This window comes from Pyrgilauda ruficollis, unplaced genomic scaffold (assembly GCF_017590135.1).
Source record: "Pyrgilauda ruficollis isolate IOZ18807 unplaced genomic scaffold, ASM1759013v1 scaffold187, whole genome shotgun sequence".
NCBI classification, from domain to species: Eukaryota; Metazoa; Chordata; class Aves; order Passeriformes; family Passeridae; genus Pyrgilauda; species Pyrgilauda ruficollis.
Window position 1 is genome coordinate 473,107 of NW_024517762.1, and position 22,689 is coordinate 495,795.

The 22,689-nt window shown below is 61.1% G+C and overlaps 2 protein-coding genes across 2 annotated transcripts; one reads left to right on the top strand and one right to left on the bottom strand.

Moving 5' to 3' along the window:
* LOC121352304 (dispanin subfamily A member 2b-like) lies at window positions 1-2,250 on the bottom strand. Its single transcript, XM_041465121.1, has 3 exons — window positions 1,858-2,250; window positions 993-1,221; window positions 1-548 (listed from the first exon to the last, which is right to left on the bottom strand). The coding sequence occupies exons 1-3, from the start codon at window positions 1,914-1,916 to the stop codon at window positions 348-350; spliced, it is 489 nt and encodes a 162-aa protein (XP_041321055.1). The 5' UTR covers window positions 1,917-2,250; the 3' UTR covers window positions 1-347.
* Window positions 2,251-3,099: 849 nt separating this feature from the next.
* On the top strand, window positions 3,100-21,853 carry B4GALNT4 (beta-1,4-N-acetyl-galactosaminyltransferase 4). The gene is made up of 20 exons (XM_041465128.1): window positions 3,100-3,250; window positions 9,953-10,059; window positions 11,605-11,715; window positions 11,785-11,880; window positions 12,095-12,185; window positions 12,512-12,612; window positions 12,929-12,996; window positions 13,334-13,412; window positions 14,656-14,722; window positions 16,040-16,183; window positions 16,353-16,462; window positions 16,711-16,811; window positions 17,035-17,117; window positions 17,737-18,922; window positions 19,029-19,336; window positions 19,484-19,637; window positions 19,957-20,029; window positions 20,121-20,274; window positions 20,493-20,619; window positions 21,226-21,853. Exons 1-20 carry the CDS (start codon window positions 3,100-3,102, stop codon window positions 21,338-21,340), a joined length of 3,426 nt encoding a protein of 1,141 aa, XP_041321062.1. The 3' UTR covers window positions 21,341-21,853.
* Window positions 21,854-22,689: the final 836 nt, after the last annotated feature.

The window sequence follows — 22,689 nt, forward strand, 5'->3', positions numbered from 1 at the left end:
AAAAGTGAAAGAAACCTTTATTTTAGGAACCAGGGTTTCTCTGAAACCAGGTGCTTCTCCTCAGAATTATTTGGAGGCAGCTGGGGCTCCAGGCCCAGAGCAAAGCAACAAGCAGGCTGCGGCAGGCTTGGGGTGCTCAGCTGCTCTCTGGGGAGCACTCTCCGTCCCCAGACAGCTCCAGAGAGGGCAGCCAGCAGCAAGGCCTCCACAGAAGCTCCGAGTGGGGAGGGAGCAGGGACAGGCGAGCAGCAGGCTCCAGGTGAGGCACGTGGACTGGCGTGGATTGTCGCTCCAAGGCCGGGCTGGCGCCGGGGAGGGAAGCACAGCCCGCAGGGTAAGGAGGGCACTTAAGTGTGGCTGTACCCGTACCCGTACCCATACCGGGGAGGGGGTGGGTTGAAGACCCCGGAGACAGCCAGGGAGACGAGGACGATGACGATGATGACGATGGAGATGTTGATCACCAGGGCCGCGATGTTCAGGTACTTGGCCGTGGAGCCGTAGCTCAGGGCCCCGCTGTAGTCACCCAGCACCTTGCGGTCCCTGGACTGGGGACAGGCAGGGGCAGAGTCAGGGGTGGGGGGTTCCCAGGGGGCTCAGGGCTGTGGGAGAGGTGCTGGAGGTGCCAGACCGGGCTGAACCCTGCCCAAAACACCGGGGATACCCTGAGGTGCCCACTGCCCTCCCCGCCCCAAACCCTACCCTCTGCAGAGCTTCCAGCCGGGGCTCGGTGGTCCGTGAAGAGGGGACTCCGTGGGGTCCCTGGGGCACCCTCTGCTCTGGGATTTGTGGGGTCCACGGGTCACCCCGGGGCCGGGAGCTCAGTGGGGTCCACGGGGGCTCAGTGGGGTCCACGGGGCATCCCGGGCTGGGGGCTCAGTGGGCTCCACGGGGCATCCTGGGCTGGGGGCTCAGTGGGTGTCCCTGAGCTCTGGGACTCGCTGGGGTCCCCGGGGCCGCCCCCACCCCCGGTGTCCCCCCGGGCTCCCCACCTTGACGGAGAAGACGAACGCCAGGAGGCCGAGGCAGCAGAAATTGCCGTACAGGGTGGTGAACAGGGACCACACCAGGTGGTCCCGGGGCGGCGGCGGCTGCGGGGTCTCCTCCACCATCACCGTGGTGCTCCGGGACATCTCCTCCATGCTCAGCTCCCCCGGCAGCACCTCGTAGGGCGGCAGCTGCTGCTGCATCTCTCGGGCTCGGGGACAGCGGCGGCGACACCTGGGGCACGCGTGCTGCTGCCGGAGGTGGAGGCACCGCGGTTTCGTTTCCTCCAGATTTAGGAGGGAGCGGGAAGAGACCGCCCCTCCGGACGCCGCTGTGAGGGCTCGGGAGACTCCTCCTCGGCGGCGGGGCAACCCCGGGCCCCATTTCCTCGTTCCCTGCTTAATCCCTCTCTTCACCCCTTTCCCCGCTTCTTTTGTTACCTCTTTATTGCCGGCTTCCTTCCTTGTCTCCACCTTTGCCCGTTCTTTGCCCCCGTTTTGCTTCACCGTTTTCTTTCCCTTTTCTTTCTTTACCCCCTTGTTTCCCTGTCCTTTTCCTTGTCATTTTTTTGCCCCCTATCCTCCCTTCATCCTTTACCCCATTCTTTCCCCCCCTTTTTTATTACCACCTGTATTGTCCTGTTCTTCCCTTTTCCCGTTTTGTTCCTTCTTTGCCTGCTTCTTTCCTTACCCTGTTCTTTCCTCCCCCCCCCCTTTTTTTTTTCCTCACTTTCCCCCCTTTCTTTATCCCCTTCATTGCCCCTTTTTTCCCTTGGCCCCTTCATTATCCCCCTTTTCATTCCCTTTTTTCCTCTTTCTCTGTCCCTTATCCCTGCGAAATCCCCAAATCCTGCTGGAGCCCCAAGCCCACCTCCATCTCCCACAAACACAGGGTTGAGGCCAGGAGGTGCCACTTTTTGGGGATGCCATGGGGATCCCCGGAAAGCTCCGGCTGCTGCCGGGGGCTGCATCCCGCTCTCAGGCTTCACGGTGTGAGAGTGCTTGGACTGTGTTAATGCACCGGAATCCGCTGGATACGCTGTCCTGGAACCCTCTCGTGGCAACTCCGGGAGTGTTTCTGATTAAATAAACCGAACAAGCATGGCCCCGCCCTGGAAACTGGGATTTGGTTTCTGGGAATCGCAGCCCAGGGCAGTGATGCCCTCTAGTTTCCCCAGCCGTGAGTGTATTCCTTCCTTTAATGACGGATTTCTCCCGCGGTTTCGCCGCTAGCCTGAGCCGCAGAGCAGGGAGGGGACGCTGCCTCAGCCTGTGGGATGGGAGAGGAGGGGAAAAGTCCCGTTGTTTTCCACCCCTGAGCTGCAGAGGGAAGAACCAGCCGGCAGATCAGCGCACCGAGCTGGGCCGGGCTGAGCAGGGCGGCCGAGGGGGCACAGAGCCCGGACTCTCTGCACCCAGCCAGGGGCTTCCTGCGGATCCCGGCGCCCAGCGAGGATCCCGGGGATCCAGCCCCCGTGGGACGCGCAGCGATTGGGAGGCAGCTCCCAGGGGATCCCCGCACCCAGCGAGAGGATGCTCCCGGGGATCCCCAGACTCATCATCCCTGGACGATCCCGGGATGCCGGCCCTGATCCCAGGGATCCCCGCACTCATCATCCCGGGACGATCCCGGGATCCCGGGCATCCCGGTGGGGTCCGTGCCCGCGGGTAGCGCCCCCCTGCGGACCGGGCCGGGCGCTGCAGCCCCCACCGCTGCTGGGCGGGAACGAACCATCATCGCCGCGAGGGGGGGGGGATCGGGGGGCGACCCAGCCAAGGCCCGCTTTACCAATCTCGCCGACCCCTCCGTCCCCTCGGCACGGATGCCCCGTTCGGTTCCGCCTCGCCGCCGCCCCGCTCTCCCGCCGCGCAGGGTCGGGGGCAGGGTCGGGGACACGGCTCCCCCCGCGCCCCGCATGGCCGCGCCCGCGGCGCCCCGCGGGGCTGCCGGACCGTTGGCGTGGAGACGAGCGGCGCCTCCGCAGGCCCCGCCTCCGCGGCGCGGCCGGCCCGGAGCGCGCGGGCTGGACGGGCGGGGGGCCCCATGGGCCGGGGTTAGCCCGGCGGCGGCGGCGGCGGTGGTGGTAGCGGCGGGGGCGATGCGGGCGGCAGGATGCCGCGGCTCCCGGTGAAGAAGCTCCGGAAGCAGCTGAAGCTGCTGCTGCTGCTGGCGCTGCTCACCTCGGCCGCCTGGTTCACCTACCTGCACATCAGCCTGGTGCGCCAGGGCCGCGCCCTGCGCCTCCCCTTCGCCTACGGCAAAGGTAACGGGGGGAGGGGGGGGGGGGCCCCCGGCAGCGGGAGCGGGGCCTCGGGGGGCTCTGGGGGTCCCCAAGGGGTGGTGGGTCTCCCCCGGCACTCCGGAGCACTTGGGGTTTGGGGGTCCCCAGGGAGTGCCGGGGCTCCCCCCCGCGCTGTGCTCTCAGAGCACCTGGGGTTTGGGGGTCCCCCAGGGGTTTGAGGGTCCCCCTGCCACGCTGGGGACCCGGAGCACCCCCCCCCCCCCCCCCCCCCCCCCGCATCACCCGCGCGGGTTTGGGGCGAGCGGGACCCCTCGGTGGGCTCCGCGCCCCGGCGCTGGACCTTCGGGAGGAGGGGACACCCAGGAGGGCCCCCGAACCGGCCGGGACATTCACTGTCCCCCCTCGAGCCGCTCCGTCCTCATTTTTCCACCCGCTGCCTTGGCTGAGATGACAAAGAGGCCATTTATAGGCGCTCGCCCTGCTGGAAGGGACAATCTCTTCCTTCCCATCCCTTCCCAACGTTCCCATCCTTTCCAACCCTCTCCATCCCATCCCGACACTTTCTCAGCCTGAACTTCTCTACTGTAAAAATACCAAATTTCCTTTTTTCTCCCTCCCTCGGGCAGCGGCCGGGATGGGTTCCGGGATGCTCCGCAGGGACAGGTGCCCCGGGGCTCGGTTCGTGTCCCGGTTTTCCCGGGGCAGGTGTCCCGGGGCTGCCCGGGGAGGCACAAAGCCACTCGCAATATTTGCAGGGTGAAACTTGAGCCGTGGCGTTCTTGCTGGGACCGACCTCGCCCAGCGCGTTTTGTCCTAAAAAATGAGAAAGGGACGGGATTTAGAGCCTGTGCAGGGAGGGAAAGGCTTTCCCCAGGGTGTCCCAGCGGTCCCGGAGGCTGGCAAAGCCTCCCGGCTGGAAAACCCAAAGTTTCCGAGCGGAGCAGCAGCATGAGCCTGCAAATTTTTGGGCCTTACGGTAAAATCAGGATAATGGGAAGGAGCGAGGCAGGAAATGAGGCTGGGAGGGAGGGGGGGCACCGGGGGCTGCCGCTTCCCTGCGGGATCCTCCGTGCCGGGAAAGCCGCAGGGGCTGCCCGGTGATCCCGGGGGGTTTCCCTGTGCTCCCACCATCATCCCCAGGAGCTTCCGGGGAAAATGGCTCGGGATCGCTGTCGCCATCCCTGGGAACACCACGGATCGGGGTCCCCGCGGGTGCTGGGGGGCGAGCCGTGGTTTTGCTGCCGGCAGGATGCACAGGGATGTTCCCAGGTGCTGAGCCTGGCAGGAGCCCATCCCTGCTCTCCCTGCGTGCCCTGCATCCCGGCCGGCTCCTTGGGATGCCCCAGGGGGAAGCCAGAGGTTGTGCAGTGGAAGGGAAGGGGTGCAATGGCTGGGAATGGGGGGAGCTGGGCTTTGGTGGAGAACGAGGTGTCTGGGAGGTGGGGAGACAGATGGGAAAGTACTTTGGGTGAAGAAATGTTGCCCCTTGCACCTTCCCTGGCTGAGATGTGGAGAGGTGGGGGATTCTCCAGGGAAAACTGGATCCTGCTGGGATGCTCCTTGCACTGGGATTTTCCAGTGGGCTCCTAAAACCAAGGTGAAGGTGTGGGAAAGGCAGAGTTTAGGTTCCACTCGGCCTTTTTGGACACAAGGTGGTGGAAAGGGGTTGGATGGAGGCTGGGGAAGGGTTTGGCCATCTCATCCTGCTGCTGCCAGAGTGGGAGAGGCAGGGAGTGTTTTAGGTGGAAAAACATGGAATGGAGTGAAGAAAAAACAAAGCAAAAAAATCCCAAATAGGTAATAGGAAATAAACCATATTAAGGAAAAAACTTGTTGCAGGGGTCTGGGGGAAGAGCATCACCCCAAGGGTCTGTGCACCAAAAGGGGTTTGGAGATGACTTTGGGATTTGGCCACCATGAGCCAGGACTTGTCTGTCTGTGCCAGGGGTGCTGCCCGGTTAATTAACAAGGAAGAAGGTTAATTACTCATTAAACAGGATGTCTGGAGGCTGCAGGTGCAGGGCATGAGGATTTTAGGTAGTTTTGGGGGGTGTGAAGTGGGGAAGACCCAGCCAGGTGGGTTTGGGAGCGCAGTGGGATTATCCCAGGGCTCCCCTTGGCCCAGCATTGGAGACACCTGGGGCATCCAGGGGCTGTGCTGGTCCCTGACAAAACACCCTGCCTTTTCCTCATCTTCTCCAAGTAGATAATTACCCTCCTCTGCCTAATTGAGCACACGGATTCCTCACTGGAAATAATGAGGCCATTACGGTGCTCTCCCGGCTGGAAACCGCGAGGCAGCGGGCTGAAAAAGGGGATGCACCAGGTGGGGAGGGAAAGGATGAAAAAGGAAAAAAGAACTGGGGGAAAAAGGATAATAAAGCCCTGAAGTGGCTGGCTGTGGGGCTATGGGGCTTGGGGTTTGCTGGGAGGTAGCATGGAGTGAGGTTTGGGGGATTGGGGGAGCATGGGATGGGTGCTCAAGGGGGATAAAGCCAGTTCAGGGATGAAGTGGGGCTGTCTCTGCCTGCTGGAGATGGCATGGCCTGGGTCACCCCTCCGCCATGGTCCAGAGGGCTCCCAAAGCCCCTGATCCCGAGGCAGCCGTGGGATGGATGCTCTGTGTCCTGTCCTTGGCTCTTCTCCCCCTGGGGACCTGTCTTTGGGGAGAGCAGGAGGGAGAAGGCTTGGGATGGTGTGTCCCTCTGGGATCCATCTCTGCAGATCCTTTGATTTTAATTGGGAGCCTGGAATGCTGCAGCCTGCTGTGAGGCTCATCCTTTTTGTCAGGGATGCCGGGAGCAGGTAGGGAAGGGGATGAGAAGAGCCCTTTGAAGATGAAGGGCAGTGGGATTTGGGACTGGGAGCTGCTTTTTCTTCTGCTGGCCTCACCCCACTCTCCTATCTCTGCTGGGAAAGGCTGCTTTGGGTGTCACTGGGGTCCTTTTTCCATATGGGAATCCCTTCCCAGGCTGCCCCAGGCTCCATGCCCTGCTCCTCTGGGGTGCCCGATGGGAAAAAATTGGCAACTGCCTGTTTTGGGTTTTTCAAAGGCACAAATGTGTCTCTTCAGAGGCATGAGTGGCTTTGAGCCACCCAGCCTGGCTGTGACCCGGCCCCCTTGGCACCTGGAGGGTCCCCAAAGCTGTCCCTTGGAGCCAGGGGAGGTGAGGGATGGCTTCTCCCAAGCACCAGGAGCTCTTTGTGTTAGTGTTTGGGATCTTTATCCTTCCCAGCACTGCCCTGGACTTCCCCTCCATCCCTTACCTGTGCCTGCAACTGGGGCTCTCCAGAGCTGCTCCTTGGGAAGGGCTGAGCAGCCCCCCGGGGTGTAGTGGCTTTGGCACTGGCAGAACACAGGGATTTTGGCTGGGTGAGGAGCCAGGTGGGAGCCAGCTGCTGGAAGAGCCTGGGAAGCTGGAACTGGGATGGTGACCCTACAGGCAACGTGGAGCTCAGAGGCTGGAATGTTTCTGGGGTGAAATGCACCCTAAAATTCCCAGCATTTCACGGTGACCTTCTCCAGAGGCCGCATCCCAGGAAGCCAGATCTTTGTGCTGAGGGCTGTGAGTTGAGCATCATCCCTGTTGGGATGGAGCAGGGTCTCGTGGGAGCTGCTCCAGCTCTCTTTGGGGCTGGAGCAGGTGGGGCTGAGGGGCACTGGATGCACAGTCAGGGAGTCTGGGAGCCGTCCAATCCTGGGAGGGATTTGAGATGCTGATTGTGAGCATGGAAGTGTCGGAGCCGCCTCTCCTGGTGGGTGTTTGTCAGCTGGAGTGGTCTCATGGCAGCTCCATCGGCAGCCAGAGCCATTCCGCATCGATTTCCGTGGCTCCAGCTGAGAGGGCTGCCACGGAGTGGGAAAACAGCAGCAAAGCAATGGGGGAGGCAGCAAAAATCCCCCTCGCTGCTCCCGTTCCCTCAGCAAGGCAGCGGCAGGTGCCAGCGGGCAGCAGAGCCCGAGGGAGGCAGGGCAGGGCTGTCCAGGGACTGCTCCCGTGTCCCCACGGTGGTCACAAACCCCATTGCCCTCGGCCCCATTGGTGTCACCAGCTGTCACCCAGCCCCTGCCGCCACCCTCTGTCCGGGGGTTGTGGCAATCCCGTGTTTCTGTGGCACTCACAGGGGGATTTGTGGTATTGGTTCCTTTCTGGCTAGTTATAATTACTTAACACCTCGTTAGGAGGCTCCTGATGGGATGCTCCTGCTCCGAGGGGGAAATTTTGGGAATGGAACCTCTGGGTTTAAGGAAGGTGCTGCCACCACCTCTGCTGCAGCTGTGTCGGGGTTTAAATGTCACCTCCCCCCTCTGCATGTCGAAGGGCTTGGAAAAGGGCCAGGAGAAAGCCCGGCCTGGAAGAAAGGGGCTGTGTTTGGAGCTGGGGAGGAGGAGGCAGGAGGTGGGATGTGAAAGGCTCTCTGTGCTTCCCAGCGGAGTTACAGGGCTGGGATAACGGGATACACTTCTCCCATGGGAGGCATCGCTCCATGCCCTGCCTGGGTCCCTCGTATCCGTGGCCTTCCTCGCCAGGATGAGGATCCTGGCTCCCTGTCTGGAGGCTGCTGTGACTCAGAGCTGCTTTGTGCCATGGTCTGTGCTTCCTTCCTCGCTGCTCCCAAATCATCAGTGTCACTCCAGGGAAGAGCTTGTAGTGCTTCCATCCTTCCCTGAGCATCCCCGTTCCACAGGCAGCAGGTCCCTGCTTGTCCTCAGACCTTCCCCTATCCCTGTCCTGCCCTCTCTGGTCCTTGAGAGAGGCTGGCTGAGGGAACGGACCCAGCAGTGCTGCTGTGCATCCTGGTGGGATGCTGGGAGGAGCTGGAATCCCTCTTCCTCCTCTTCTCCTGCCTCTGAGCTGCTCCTCCCGCAGGGCTGTTTTTGGGACTGAAGTGGCTCGGGATTTTTGGGAGCAGTGATGTTCATTGGCACAAGGCACTGCCCATCCCCACCCCTCATCCCCATGGCACTGGTTCCCAGGTCCCCACAGCCTGACCAGAAGGCACTTTCCAATATTTAAATTGCCAGGGAATTGCATGGAAGCCCAGAAGCCTTTTCTGGAATGCTGCTTGTGCTTTTGCTCCTCCCTGGATGTGGGAGCCCCTTGGAAGGGATGGGGAGCAAGCAGGGGGCTCGTGGCTTTGGGACCTGAGAGCTCCAAGGATGAGCCTGCCCAGCTTGGATCAACTCCTGGTTTTTACCCACTTTAAATCAAATAATCTCCCACCAGTTCACAGGCCTGACATGGAGGAGAGTGAAGTAGGATGGCCACATCCAGCCATCCCTGTGGGTGCAGCCAGGGATGCTGCTGGCTCAGGTTGCCATCCAGGGAATTTTGTCCGTGGCAAATCCCACAGGATCCCACGGGAGGCAGGTTTATCTCCTCCAAGGCCGGGAGAGACTCCCTGAGCAGGTACCACAGAGCCACTCCCAGCTCTGGGCAGGTGTCCTGGGTGCGCTGAGCTCCTCGTGGCGGTGGTGGATGCTCAGATCAGAGCGCTGGGAATGCGGGAATGCCGCTGTCCGTGTGTGCTGCGCTGGCTCCCATCACCCTCCTGCCCCGGGAAGAGGGATGGCTGCAGGAATGAGGCTGGGCGAGGGGAGGGAGCAGCCTGGGGAGCTGCCAGGAGCGAGCTGGGGCTGCCAGGGGCTGAAGAATGGCCGAGAGCAGAAGAAGGGGCTTTAGAGCTTAATTTCCTGTCCCTGCCGTGGGGATGGGATTTGTGCTGCCATCTCCAAGGAGACGCCGGCTGCGCGGCCGCTGGAATACTAATGGTGTGAGAGGCGTGTGCCGGGGGGCTCCGGGCACCCCCAGCCCCTCCCTGGCTCTGGCAGTCACTGAGTCTGTTCCATTTTGGGAGCCCCTAGGACTTGCTGATGGTGGGAAGGAGGGTGTGGAGGCACAGGGACATCTTTCCATACCCTTGGCAGTGGGTCCGTGACTCCTTTCCTGCAATTCCCATTCTGGGGTGTCACTGCTCGGTGCACCCTCATTGCCACGTGGGGGTGGCTGGTTTTTGGGGAGCCACAGGCGTTTGTGGAGGTGGTTCTTGGACACCCACCTCTCCAAGCATTGCCTTGAGCTTGCCTTGACTCTGGATTGAGCTGTGGATCCCCCTGGGTTTTGGGGATGGCACAAAAAGAGGATGTCCCCCCCAAAGTAACACTTTCCAAGTCTGCACCGTTGCTTTGGGGGAAGTGGGGGTAGTTTAAAATTCCCTGCCCAAGGAAAAGGAGCTGCAGAGGGGAGTCAAAAGTTGTGGATTATTAACTCAGAACAGTAACGAAGCTGATGGGTCTGGGAGCAAGGTTTTGATGTGAGCGTGAAGAGGGACATGGTTTGAGGGGATGATATTTGGGGGGTTTGGGGCTGGTGTGCTCTTGGCAGAGCTGTGGGATGCTTCGGGAGAGCTGGGATTTGGAGGGGCAGGAAGCAGGGATGCATCCCTGAGGATGGAAGGGGAGCAAGACCCCAACAGCTTATCCCAGCATCTCTTATGTAAAGGGCCGGGAGCTGTGGGGGGTGTAATTTAACCTGCTGCTGCAAAGCTGCTTAGTGCACATGGAATGAGGGGAATTGCAGCCAGGACCCCCCATGTCACCCCCTTTCCGTGTCCCTGTCCCCCAATGCCAGCACCTCCCCTTCCCGGTGCCGTGGAGAGGGGTGTCCCCAGAGGAGGTGCTGGGTGGGGGGCTGTGCTGTGACCCCTCTGCTCCCCTGGCAGATGGAGAGAGGCCGGGGGAGGTGACGGATCCCGCGAGGCGGCCGGCGGCCCCGGCGCGGCGCAGGAAGGCCGAGGATTCCAGCGAGAGCCACGAGGAAGATCCCATGGTAACGGGGTGGGAAGGGGCTTGGGGAGGTCACTGAGAGCAGAGTGCTCCAAGTCTTGTCCAGCTGAGGGGATCCAAGGGTTCGGGGGTACATCAGAACCTCTGGTTCTGCCCAGCAGCCCTCACAGTGGATAAACCCTCTAATATCCCATTGGAACCAGGTGGGATATCCCCCCAGTATCCCACACTGTGCTCCACGTGCCCTGTCACAGCTTCCCTGGGCAGGGCCCAGCTTCATCTGCTCTGCAGTTCCTGCTTTTCTGGGCAAAGCCACCTGCTCTTGTGTGTTCTGCTCTGTCCTGGACTGGAGAGCCACTAAACCCCCCTTGGAGCTCCAAGCAGGAAGCACTTGGAGTTGTAGCCTGCTGTCCCTGTCCAGCAGGTCACCAATGTCCTGCTGAAGTCCCTGCTGTCCCTGTCCAGCCTGTTGTCACCAAGAGGCCTCATAGCAGGGCAGCTAGCCAGATGGGATGGCAGGAGGGGGAAGCCACAGGGTGTTCCCTGCCCTATCCCAGCAGTGGGTCACTCCTCAGAAATAAGGGACAGATGGACAAAGGAGGAACCTCAGGTGCCCAGAGGAGGCACAGGCTGGGTAAGGACAGAGGGCACAGTAGGAATTGCATCCTGGCTTTTCCTGGGAGGAGGGAGAATCCCTTCAGTGAGCCTGGCACAAAACTCTCCCTGTGAGGTCTTCCAAGGGCACTGCTCCCTCCTCCGGGGCTCTAATGAGTTTGTTTAGGCAGTTTGCTAATTATTTCCCTGGCACTGTGCATCCAAATGGGCTGTGCTGTGGTGACAGTGCTGTGCCTGCCCTGGGGCGGGGAGCAAGAGGGGGATGATGCTCTGAGGAAGAGGGGAATGCTCTGGAGGGGCCACAGAAGTACCTGGCTCTTCCTTGTGACCCATCATCGAGCTGGAGGCAGGTAAGTGCTCACTTAATCTCTGAATTACGAGATACAAGCAATGGGATTAACCTAATCCCCTTTAAAGGAAGAGGGGGAGTGAAGAGGCATCCTGCTGCCTGTGCTCGGGGTGTAGAGATCACCTCTGTGCTTTTAGAGAGAGGGCCCAAAATTCCAGCAGCCCCCAAGACTGGCCAAACATTTTGGATGAACAGAAAACTCACTGTTTTGGAGCAGTTTTGGCAGAGGAAGGGAAACAAGTTTAGCTGGAGCATTTTGAAACTGCTGCCTGGGACAGCTTGCCAATATTTTTGTGCCTCCTCCTGCTTTCCTTTGCCGTGAGCCGTGAAATCTTTTGCCTTGGTTAGGCAAGGCTCAAAATGAGGCGTTTAGATCGTGGAATCCTGGAATGGTTTGGGTTGGAAGAGATCTTAAAGCCCCTCCAATTCCAGCCCCTGCCATGGGTAAGGACACCTTCCGCTAGCTCAGGTTGCTCCGAGCCCTGTCCAACCTGTCCTTGAGCATTTCCAGGGATGGGCTTCTCTGGGCAGCCTGTGCCAGAGATGCACAGAGACATGCCACAAGCACAGGACGTGCTGCCCTGATCACCCACCCGTGCCATCTCTCCCTCCGTGCCTCCACAGAGCGACGGGCAGGACGTGGATGGCTGGTTTTCCAGAGGCCAGCGCTCCAACCCAGCCAGCATCCACCCCAAACTCAACCTGACCAAGCAGGCCTTGCCCTGGAACGAGCAGGTGGGTGTGGGCAGCAGCCTGGGAGGGGATGAGGAGGAGCCCCACTCAGCTGCCTCTCTTCTCCCACAGTACAAAGGGAAGGCGAACCTGCACGTCTTCGAGGACTGGTGCGGCGGGGCCGTGAGGCACCTGAGGAAGAACCTCCACTTCCCGCTCTTCCCGCACGTGAGTCCCGGCACCGGTGCTCAGGGCTTGGTGGGAGGGTCCACCCGTCCCTCCTTGGGTCCCCACTGCTCCTCCTCAGGACCTTGGCTCACAGGCTTTGGATTGGGAGGTGATTCCCAGCTGGAGGAGAGGTGGGTGGTGATGGGGCCCGCTCTGTGGGCGTGGGAGGCTGGGATACCATGGAGGAGGTGATCCATGCCCGTCTCCTCGGCAGACCCGCACCACGGTGAAGAAGCTGGCTGTGTCCCCCAAGTGGAAGAACTATGGGCTGAGGATTTTTGGCTACATCCATCCCTTCAAGGATGGTGAGTGACAGAGTGTGGCGTTTCCCCTATGCAGCAATGTGGAGATGCTGTGTCCTTGCCCTTCCTGGCCACAGGAGAACAGACAGGCTCTTGGAATGGCCCCCAAATCCTGGCTCCTGGGCAGGAGGGTCCTTCTGGAGCAAAGTCCCTTTTTCCTGTGGCTTTGAAGGGAGGCAAAGCCCTGATCCCATCCAGGACAGAGCCATGACATGAGGCCTGTGGGGGCCCCATCCATGTTCCCCACCTCACCACGAGGCAGCAGGACAGAGCCCATGCCACAGGGTCCCTGTGTCCCTTGTGGTGACCCTCTCCATGGCTCTCTGCAGGGGATTTCCAGTTTTCTGTGGCATCAGATGACAACTCAGAGTTCTGGCTCAGCTCCGATGACAGTCCCTCCAATTCCCGACTGGCTGCATTTGTGGGCAAGGTATGGCACCACCTCTGCCTTGCCCTGCTCCAGGGGGAGGGATCCATGTGTGGCTGTGCTGGGGGCAGCTCTCCTGCCTCTCTGCTCCTTTGGGAATGCCAGGCTGTTTCAGCCTGCTCCCATCCCTGGCCAGGCCTAGCTTGGCTTCCAAAGGAGCCCCTTGGTCCCATCTTGCTTGGAGCTGCCAAAGACCAGGAGATTTAATATTTATTCCCGGATTTTCTCGGGGTTAATTCCTGTAATGGGAAGCTGGTGGGCTCTGGTGTGGTGTCCTGCTGCTCTCATGCTCCTCCTTCCTTCCTTCCTTCCTTCCCAGCTGGGCACCGAGTGGACGGCACCAGGAGAGTTCACCAAGTTCAGCTCGCAGGTGTCCAAGCCCCTGCGGTGAGTGTCTCCGTGGGGATCATCCCCTGGGGATGGAGTCTGACACATGCAGCTGCTGCCTCTGACCTCCCTGGGCCATGGTGCTTTCCCAAAAGGCACGTGGGGCTGGGCTGGACCCCAGATCCATGGTTTGAAGGGGCAGGTGATGAAATGGGGATAAGGATGTCACAATGTCCCCCCAATCCCATAAAAGCCCTCAGCAGTGGGGTGGGGGAGCAGACATCCTCCTCAGCTCCCTGTTTCCTTGCCTCAGGAAGGTTTTACCCACCCGTGGGCAGGGCAGGGAGGCTTTCCCAGGCTGGCCCTGGGCTCTGACAGCTGTGTCCCCTCCCTGCAGCCTCATGTCCTCCCGACGTTACTACTTCGAGCTGCTGCACAAGCAGGATGACCGGGGCTCGGACCACGTGGAAGTTGGGGTGAGTAAATGCCCACCCCCCCATGCCAGACTCCTTCCAGGACCAGAGAGGCATGCCAGGGCTTTTCCCATGTGTGTCCCCCAGTGCTTTATCCTGGAGCAAAGCCAGGTTTCCCCCTCCCATGGCTGCCAGTGGGAACAAGTCAGTGTCACTGTTTTGCTGGTCATTCCAGCACTGGGATGCTTGGAGTGCTGTTCTTCTTTCCTGCTGGTGGTCTTTGGGCAGCTGAAGGCCCTGCCATGGACTCCCATGGGCAAGAAGAGCCCAGACAGGCAGGTCCCACCTTGCTGGCTGCATCCCAGCAGTGGGAGAGAGGTGGCCAAGGCAGTGGAGCCATTCTGTGTTTCCTTCTTTTCCCCCTTGGAATTACCATGGGTTTCAAATCTGAACTTGCCTGCCTTGGCAGCACAGCCCTGGCAAAGCCTGGAGCGTGTGTCAGGGGCTCAGGCTGGCTGAGGGCAAGATGTTGGCTCGTTAGCAAAGGTTTCCTTTCTCCCAAGAACTCATTAATCACTGGAATCAAACTGGTGCCAGCAAAGCATCAGGGAGGCCAGCTACACCCCTTCCTCGCTGGCTGCCTCCCTCCCTCCTCCCCATCCCCTCCTCCCCATCCCCTCTCTCCGATAAGATCTGCGTTTCTTTGGGCAAAAACAAAAAGTGGGGAAAACAAATAGATGGGGGAGATGTTTCTGAGATGGGATATTTTTGCTGGAGGGAGGGAGTGAAGCCTTTCAGCCGTGCAGAAAAACCTCTCAGCTGTGCAGAGAGAGACAACAACAACATCCACAACAAAAGCAGGACCCTGCTGTGTCTCGCCCCGGGGGCATTCAAGGGCTTGTCCCGACAAGGGCTCCAGACTGGCTTTTAAAATGCTGCAGCTAAATCAGGGCAGGCAGCTCTGGAGACCCTCTTAAATCAAGGCAAACTCTTCTTTATAAAGCACTGGAGTGAGGAAAGGAGCCCTTTGGTCACAGGACTTGTGACAGTCCCAGAGGGAGCCAGCATGAGCCTGTATCCTCCCCACAGGAGCCTTTCCCTCTCCAGCCCTGCAGGGGTCTCTGCTAATCCCAAACCCTGCAGGAAATGGGGCAGGATCAGCCCTCTCTCTTGCTCCTCTTCTGCAGGGAAGTTTCTGGGAGCTGTGCACAGGGAGGACCCATTCTGGGGTGCTGGGGTTGGGCAGTTGCATCCTGACCCCTGCCCCCCCCGTGCTCATTCCCCATCTCCTTTTATTTTTTCCCAGTGGCGAGTTTTCCTGCCCAGCCTGAAGTTTGAGGTGATTGACTCCTCCTACATCTCCCTGTACACAGGTAAGGGCCAGGTGTCTCCTGCAGCCACAGCCAGCGGGCTCTCCAGGGGCTGCATGTGCTGGGACAGATGGGAAGGAAAGCAGAACCTGGGAAATTGGGACCTGGGAGGACATCTCAGCCTCTGAATCCCCCCCTTGGATTTCTGTGTGGTGTAAGGGGGGATGCAGGGACTGCAGTGGGTAGGATTGATGCTGGGAGCAAGATGAGATGCTGCTAAAAATGGGACGTGGAGTCAACACAGCGTGGAAGCGCAGCGCTGCTGGTGCTCCAGCCTCGTCCTGCCTGCCAAGACCCCTCAGGCTCCGGGGCCTGGCCCTGAGTTACGAGGAGCTGTCTTGGAAGCGGGGATGGATGGCAGAAGGTTTAATTAAATCTATAGATCTTCTGCTTCCTGCCCCTGCCCTGGCAGCAGGAAAGGCCGTGATGGATGGGTCCTGGCCTGGCGCTCCGCACGGAGCGGGAGCGGCCATCACTCCTGCTCGGGGAGGTGTCGATAACGAGGAGGGGGCAGGCAGCAGGCAGGACACGTGGGGAGAAGAGGGATGAGGGGTGCCAGTGGTGCTGATGTAGGTCCCCATGAGATGGATGATGTGCAGATAAATCCCTGTCCCTCAGCACCGGCTCTTCCTGCTCCTCCTTCCTGCTTCCCGGCTCCCTCAGACCCAGCAGCACCCTGAGGCAAAGCCCCTGGGGAGCCCCTCCCTGCTGGGGGCTGCCAGCAGCAGGCAGAGCCCCTTCCTTTCCCTTCCTTTCCCTTCCTTTCCCTTCCTTTCCCTTCCTTTCCCCCCACCCCAGCCAGCTGCAGGGACACATTTGGGAAGCCTTTCTCTGCCACAAGAAGTAGAATTTGGGGCTTGGGAAGGGGGATCCTGCTTCCCTTTGGCTCTGCAGCAGGGAAGGGAGCACCCATGGGGGAAGCAGCTTGGAGCGTGGCCGAGGTGACGGGAGCAGGGTGACCTCCTGTGGGAGCCTGGGGGCTGGTTGGTGGCCAAGGGTGACATGCCACCCTCATCCCTGGGTAGGAGGCAAACCAGTTCGTGTTGCAGGTACCTGCAGGAAGGACATCCAAGGTTTAACCCCTGCGTGTCCTTGGGAGAGCATTCCCTCGTTTTTGAGGCAAGAGGCCTGGCTGGGACAGCCCTGCCCTCATCCTGTCCTCATTAGTGGATGCAATAATCATTAGGCTGATTAGTCACAGGGTCTCCGAGGTAGCTGGGCGGGAAACATTGCCTTCCCTGGGAGCAGGAGGGATTGGGCAAGGCCCCTTGGAGGATGCTCCCGGTGTGCCCGGGGGCTCAGCCTGGCCCTGGCCCGCAGATGAGTCGTCCCTGAAGATGAACCACGTGGAGCACATCCCGCAGACCTTGGCCAGCCACAGCGGGAGCCACCTCTGGGAGGCCCAGCAGGACGAGCACGGGGCCGACATGCTCAAGGCCGACCCCAGGGACACGTTCTTCCTCAGTGAGTGCCTCAGGATGCATCCGTGCTGATCCCCGGCGGGGTCTGGGGGAGGAGAAAGGCTGCTGTGGGCACCTGGGCCATCCCTGCCAGCCTCTGCCCATCTCTTGAGTGGAGGCATCTCTGCTGGGGTCTGTGGGGACACGTTGGGATGCTCTGGGCTTCTCCACAGCCCCTGCCATCGAGGCGTCCCGCGTGGAGAACGTGCTGGTGCCCTGTGCCTACAGCCCCACCTACGTGGTGAAGGACTTCCCCATCGCCCGCTACCAGGGCCTGCAGTTCGTAAGTGTCTCCCTGGAGACAGGGCCACGCTCCCACGGGGACATGGCAGAGCCCAGGGCAGGGATGTTCCCTGGATAAAATCCAGCAGGAAGCATCCCTTGCTGGAGGGTCGGGCTGAGCTTGCACGGCTCAGCCTGAGAGGGTTGGGGTTAAATCCCTGTGTTTGAGGTGCTGGGGGTCACTTTGGTGTTGGTGGTGGCCTCGGGTCCCCAACTCCTTGGGGTGACACGGCACCATCTACCCCCCAGGTCTACCTCTCGTTCGTGTATCCCAACGACTTCACACGCCTCACTCACATGGAGACAGAGAACAAGTGCTTCTACAGGGAGTCCCCCCTCTACCTGGAAAAGTAGGTACTGGGGCCGGGATTTTGGGATGCTGTGCAGAGGGGGCTGATGTCAGCAGTGCTGACATGACACATGTCCCTGTCCCCCATGGAAGGGCCACCCCAGGCTGGCTCTTTCCCCATCTCCCAGGCATGCAGCAGCTTGAGTGCTGGCAGTGCTCCTGGATTTGGGAACCTCCTCACACCTCCCTTCTCCCGGGCCCTCACCCTCCCTCTCCATCCCCAGGTTTGGCTTCTACAAGTACATGAAGATGGATGAGGAGGAGGAGGATCCGCGGCAGCGAGCGTTTCTCTTCCTTGGCCCTGACAGTGAGTCACCGGCATCGCTGGGCATGGGGCCGAGCTCCCGGCATCCTCGCTGCTGGCAGCTCATCCCCTCTGAGCCGTGGCTCATTGGAGTGACTCCAGCAGTGCCAGAGGCTGCAGGAGGGCTGGGCTGTGCAGAGCAGCATCCCTCAGAGCACCCCTGCAAGCATCCTGCTTGGCATGACAACAGGGCGGTGTGGGCTGTGGGAAGCAGGACACTGGATTGGGATTTGCTCTCCCTCCAACATCTCCTGGGTTGGCCTCGGCAGTGGGCAGCAGGAACCAGACCCAGTGTGGAGTCTGGGGATGTCCATGGAGCCTGGGGGTGCTCCTGGGGAACCAGAGGCTGTTCAGAGCCTGCCTTGATCAATTTGCAGTTTGACAAAGCCCCTGGCAGGTGGGTTTGCACCTGGATTAATTGGAATTGGTGCAGAGATCTGAGGTGGGGATAAGTGGCAGCAACTGGATCTGCCATCCCTGGTGGGTGTCCCTGTGTGGGCATCCCCTGGTGCCCCCGCTCTGCTCCCTCACCTCAGCCACTCACAGGTTCCTCTCCTGCTGGGATCAGGCTCTGCCTCCTTGTCTTGGCCTCAGAGTATTAATCTCTGCCTTCACTCTCTAGATTTCCTGGACGATGAGGAGGAGGAAGAGGAAGGAGTGGACAGCCCTGAGCCTACAGACGCCCGTCCTGAGGCCAAGGAGCAGAGCTTTGGGCCGGCACCCAGAGCCCAAGGGAAGGATCCCGCACCGGTCACCGGGGCTTACGGAGATGACCTGGACTACTACAGCTTCCGCCGGCAGCGGGGCCGGGCGCAGGCCGGGGCGGGCACCCCCGGGCAGCTGGGGACGTGGGGCACAGCCAGCCCGCCGGCCGCTCTCCTGGGGGATCCCGCGCCGGAGCGGGGCCCGGCCCGGGCGCTCCGTTGGCTGCCCCAGGACGAGGGCGACGAGGATGAGCTGGGGCTGCCGGCGTCTCCAAAGCACCGGGGCCTCCAGCCCCACCTCTCCGTGCCCATCTTTGGTGGCAAAGCCAAAACGCCGGGTCCCAGCAGGCCAGCAGCTCCCAGTGAGGACAAGAAGGCCCGGAAAACTCAGGAGAAGGTCTACGTGACCCGGCTGCAGCCCGGGAAGCGCAAAGCCCCGGCCCAGGAGCCGGCCTTCCAAGGCATTTTCCTGCATCCAAAGCCTGTGAAGAGAGTCCACCTCTGCTCCAGGACCCCGCAGAAGCATCCCATCGCCCCCAGCAAGCTCCGGGCTATCCCCGGCCGCCGGAGCCCCTGGCTCCTGAGCAACATCTCCAAGGAGAGGGACCCTGCCAGGCGGAAGAGCGGCAGGAGGTGGGAGCGGCCGCCCAAGCAGCGGGTGCTGCCCGGCCTCCTCGCCCTGGGGACCGAGGGGCTCTTCAGCCACGAGGACACGACCCCTGCTCCGGGCAGGACAGCAGCCACCACCGACTACAACTCATCCGAGGCCACCCGCTCCGAGGGGACGAGGGTGACATCCTTTCTGAAGGTGTCGGAGACAACGGCATCGCAGCAGGAGGAGGGAAAGGGCCAGGAGGAGGAGGAGGATGAGGAGGAAGAGGTGTCAGACTATTCCTACGAGGCGGGGGAGCTGCAGCAGGGCTGGCTGGAGGACTCCATCAACTGGCAGCGGACGTTCAGCGTCAGCTCCGTGGACTTCGAGCTGCTGCGCTCCGACTGGAACGACCTGCGCTGCAACGTGTCGGGAAACCTGCAGCTGGCCGAGAGCGAGGTGGTGGACGTGGTGGCCCAGTACATGGAGAGGCTCAACGAGAAGAACGGGGGGTACGGAGGGAGCGGGACGCCGGCGGGAATTCGGGGGGTGGGTCCTGGATCGCGGGAAGCAGAGCTGAGGATGACGGCGATTTCAAGGCTTCTCTTTTCCCGACAGGATCTACACCCTCCTGAGGATCATCAACGTGGAGAAGCGGCGGGACACGGCGCGGGGGAACCGGTACCTGCTGGAGCTGGAGCTGGCGGAGCGGGGCCAGCGCACGGTGCGGCTCTCCGAGTACGTCTACGTCCTCCTGCACCAGGGCAAGCAGGACGACAGCGCCGAGGCCAACCCCGACGGGCTGGCCCTGGGGGCCACCGAGCCCCAGCCCAGTGCCTGGAGCATCCTCTATGGAAAATCTGTCCTATGCCGGCCGCTGCGGCTCAGCTGGAGGCAGGACGTCATGGTGCACTTCGTGGTGCCGGGTAGGTGACAGCAGAACCTGGCTCTCCGGGGTCTGTGCCGCTCCATCCAGCGGGATGAGGGTGTCAGCTCGGCTCAGAAGGGATTGGTTTGGCTGGGGGGAGGTGCTGAGGGTCCCCCCATGAGCCTGAGGGACGTGTCTCCGGCAGTGAAGAACCAGGCCCGCTGGGTGCAGCAGTTCATCTCGGACATGGCTGGCCTCTACGGGGCCACGGGGGACGCCAACTTCAACGTCATCCTGGTGGACTTCGACAGCGAGGACATGGATGTGGAGAAGGCCCTGCGGGACGCCCGGCTGCCCCGGTAACTCCCAGCCTGCAGCCTCGGGGTCTGGGGGGCTCCCTGAGGTGGGACAGGTGCTCACACAACCTGCTGCTCCTTCGCCACCTGCACAGTCCCTGCCTCGCTGCCCCTTCCCTCCTCCTCATTTTTGGGGGTTTAAATTACTTTTCCATGTGGATTTGGGGATGCAGAAACTTGACTCTATGTGGGGACCTCAGCTTGAGCTGTAGCACCTGGGCCTTCCTGAGAAGGCATCTTTGCCCGTGCTGGTGGTTCCTGTCCCCTCCTGGCTGTGTCCCTGTCTGTCCCCAGTGCTAACTGCCCTGTCCTCTCTCCCCAGGTTCCAGTACCTGCGGCGCACAGGGAATTTTGAGCGCTCTGCCGGGCTCCAGGCCGGTGTGGACATGGTGGAGGTGAGTGGGAACGGGGACCAGCTCTGGCTGTGGCTTCTCTCCCGGGGCTCTTCCTCTCTGATTCCCCTGACCTGTGTCTGTCCCCTCCCAGGACGAGCACAGCATCGTGTTCCTGTGCGACCTGCACATCCATTTCCCTGCCAACATCCTGGACAGCATCCGGAAGCACTGCGTGGAGGGGAAGCTGGCCTATGCGCCCATCGTCATGAGGCTGAGCTGTGGCAGCTCCCCCCGGGAGCCCAATGGTGAGCAGGGACCGCTTTTCATCTGGGAGCACCCCAAAACCAGGCCACCACCTGGTGCACCTCTGCAGGAGGTGGCACAGATGGGATGGACCTGTGGTGGGAAGAGGGGTTGGGATGGGGAATCCCTGTGGCTCCCAGGTGGTGGGGAGAGCACAGAGAGGATGAGATGGGCATTTGGGGGTGCCCCCACCCCTCACCTCATTGTTCCCCCCCTCCAGGCTACTGGGAGGTGAACGGCTTCGGCCTCTTCGGCATCTACAAGTCGGACTTTGACCGCGTGGGAGGGATGAACACGGAGGAGTTCCGGGACCGCTGGGGCGGGGAGGATTGGGAGCTCCTGGACAGGTGAGCCTGGGGGTCCTGCAGCCCCTAAACCCCCGGGAGCAGGGTTAGCCACATGGATTTGGGCATATCCATCAAGCTGGCTGGGGGCTGGATGAGGGGGTAGTGAAGGGGAAAGCTTCCCTTTGGGAAAGCCACGTCCATCTTCATCCATCCAGAGCTTTGTCCCTCTGTCTGTCCATTTCTTGAGCTCCACCACTTCTTTTCTCCATTCCCTGAGCCCTGTTCCTTTATCCCTCTGTCCCTTGAGCCCCATCCCTCTTTCCTCCATCTGTAGGGAGCCGTCTCCCTCCATCCCTGGTCCTTATCCATCCATCCATCCATCCCCTGAGCCCTGTCCCTCTGTCCATCCATCCCTGACCCCTATCTCTCCCTCCATCCCTGATCCTTATCCATCCATCCCCTGAGCCCTGTCCCTCTGTCCATCCATCCCTGACCCCTATCCCTCTATCCATCGCCCTGTCCCTCCATCCCCTGAGCCCTCTCCCTCTATCCATCCATCCCTGAGCCCTGTCCCTCTATCCCTCCATCCCCTGAGCCCTGTCCCTCCATCCCTCCATCCCTGAGCCCTGTCCCTCCATCCCCTGAGCTCCATCCCTCCATCCGCAGGGTGCTCCAGAGTGGGCTGGAGGTGGAGCGCTTGCGCCTCAGGAACTTTTACCACTACTACCACTCCAAGCGTGGCATGTGGAACACCCGCAGCAAGAAGCCCTCCAAGGATTAGTGCCCGAGCCCGGCCCGTAGCCACCGACCCCCGGCACCTGCCTGTCTCCCACCACCACGGCCACCGTGCCAGCACGGGGGGCACCCACGCCCGCCGCGCTTTCCTGGGGAGGGCCATGGCGGTGGTTTTGTTCTTAAGGGTCTAATTTAGTCAGCAATGAATTCATTAACTCCTTAGTGCTGGTGGGTCCAGAGGGCTTTGTTGGGTCCTGGAGGGCTGTGCCAGGCTGGGGACACCGGAGGTGGAGTTGTGACATCCAGGATCTCTTTGCAGCCCCTTTCCTGTGTTGCCCCTCCCTAAAATACCCAGTGCCTCATCCCCATGTCAGGCTGGGGAGCTGAGCTTTGGGGGGCTAAGAACCCACTGGGGCTGCCCAAACCCTCCTGTTCCCTTTCCAGGAGCCACACAGGGAAGGGGAGGTCTGGCACTGGAGACATGCTGTGGATGGGGGGCAGAGCCCTGAGGCTGGCACTGCCCATGCCGGGGGGGGCTGGGCTGGGGGGGACAGGCAGAGCCTGGAGCAGGTATGGGCAGATGACATTTCCAAGCTAATTTCTGTGAAATTATGAGGTAGGAAGCTGTTTTCAGGAAGTTTTTGTCTGTTTGGTTTGGTCTTTTTTTTATTCTTAAAAAATTAAAATCAATGTCTTGGCTGAGATTTCCCTCTGCTCCATCACCCCCACACCTGGACAGGGATGCAGGGCATGGGAGCCAGGTTGGCCTTTGTCGCCTGGTCCCCGAGGGTCCCTTTTCTGGGGTGGGAGTGGGCAGCAGCATTCCGTGCTGTTTCCATGGGAGGAGGAGGAGGCAGCACCCTGTTTGATGCCCGGCCACACGCCCGGGCTTGCTGAGCCTCCACCCCACGCCTGGGCTCCACCCAGCTCCAGGGGGGGCTGCCCCGGTTCCCTGTGCTCCTGCATGTCCTGGCACACTTGTCCCTGCCCGCCCCTGTCCCAGCCCTGTGCTGGTGCTTCCCCTCTCCTGTTTGTGGTGGGTGTCTCAAGGGTTCTGTCATGTCCCACCTGCCACGGGCTCCTGCTCCTCAGCCAGGCCCCCTGTCTCTCAAATCCCCTGGGCTCCTCCTTGAAATAATCTTGGAGTTTCCCCCCAGGTGTTTCATCCCCCAGGCTCACTCCCAGCATCCCGAGTTTGAGGTGAGGGTGGAAAAGGGCGGCTCAGCCACCCAGTGCCATCAACAAACAGCCAAGCTGGGGGCTTTTTGTCCCAAACTTGGTAGCTGTGGCCCCAGGCTCTGTTGGGAAGGGACCATCCTGGCAGGCAGGAGTTGTTTCTCCCCTCTCCTTGCCCTGCTCCCTGGTTTTTTTTGCAGCACTTTGGGAATGCTTTGT

Bases quoted from the DNA above. Each gene is read 5' to 3' on its own strand.
- LOC121352304 (XM_041465121.1), bottom strand. From the start codon at position 1,916: ATGGCATCCCCAAAAAGTGGCACCTCCTGGCCTCAACCCTGTGTTTGT. The intron at 1,222-1,857 runs GTGGGCTTGGGG...CGCGTGCCCCAG, and splicing joins TGTGTTTGTGGGAGATGGAG to GTGTCGCCGCCGCTGTCCCC. The intron at 549-992 runs GTGGGGAGCCCG...GCCTGTCCCCAG, and splicing joins CGTTCGTCTTCTCCGTCAAG to TCCAGGGACCGCAAGGTGCT.
- B4GALNT4 (XM_041465128.1), top strand. From the start codon at position 3,100: ATGCCGCGGCTCCCGGTGAAGAAGCTCCGGAAGCAGCTGAAGCTGCTG. The intron at 18,923-19,028 runs GTACGGAGGGAG...TTTTCCCGACAG, and splicing joins CTCAACGAGAAGAACGGGGG to GATCTACACCCTCCTGAGGA. The intron at 20,275-20,492 runs GTGAGCAGGGAC...CCCCCCCTCCAG, and splicing joins CTCCCCCCGGGAGCCCAATG to GCTACTGGGAGGTGAACGGC.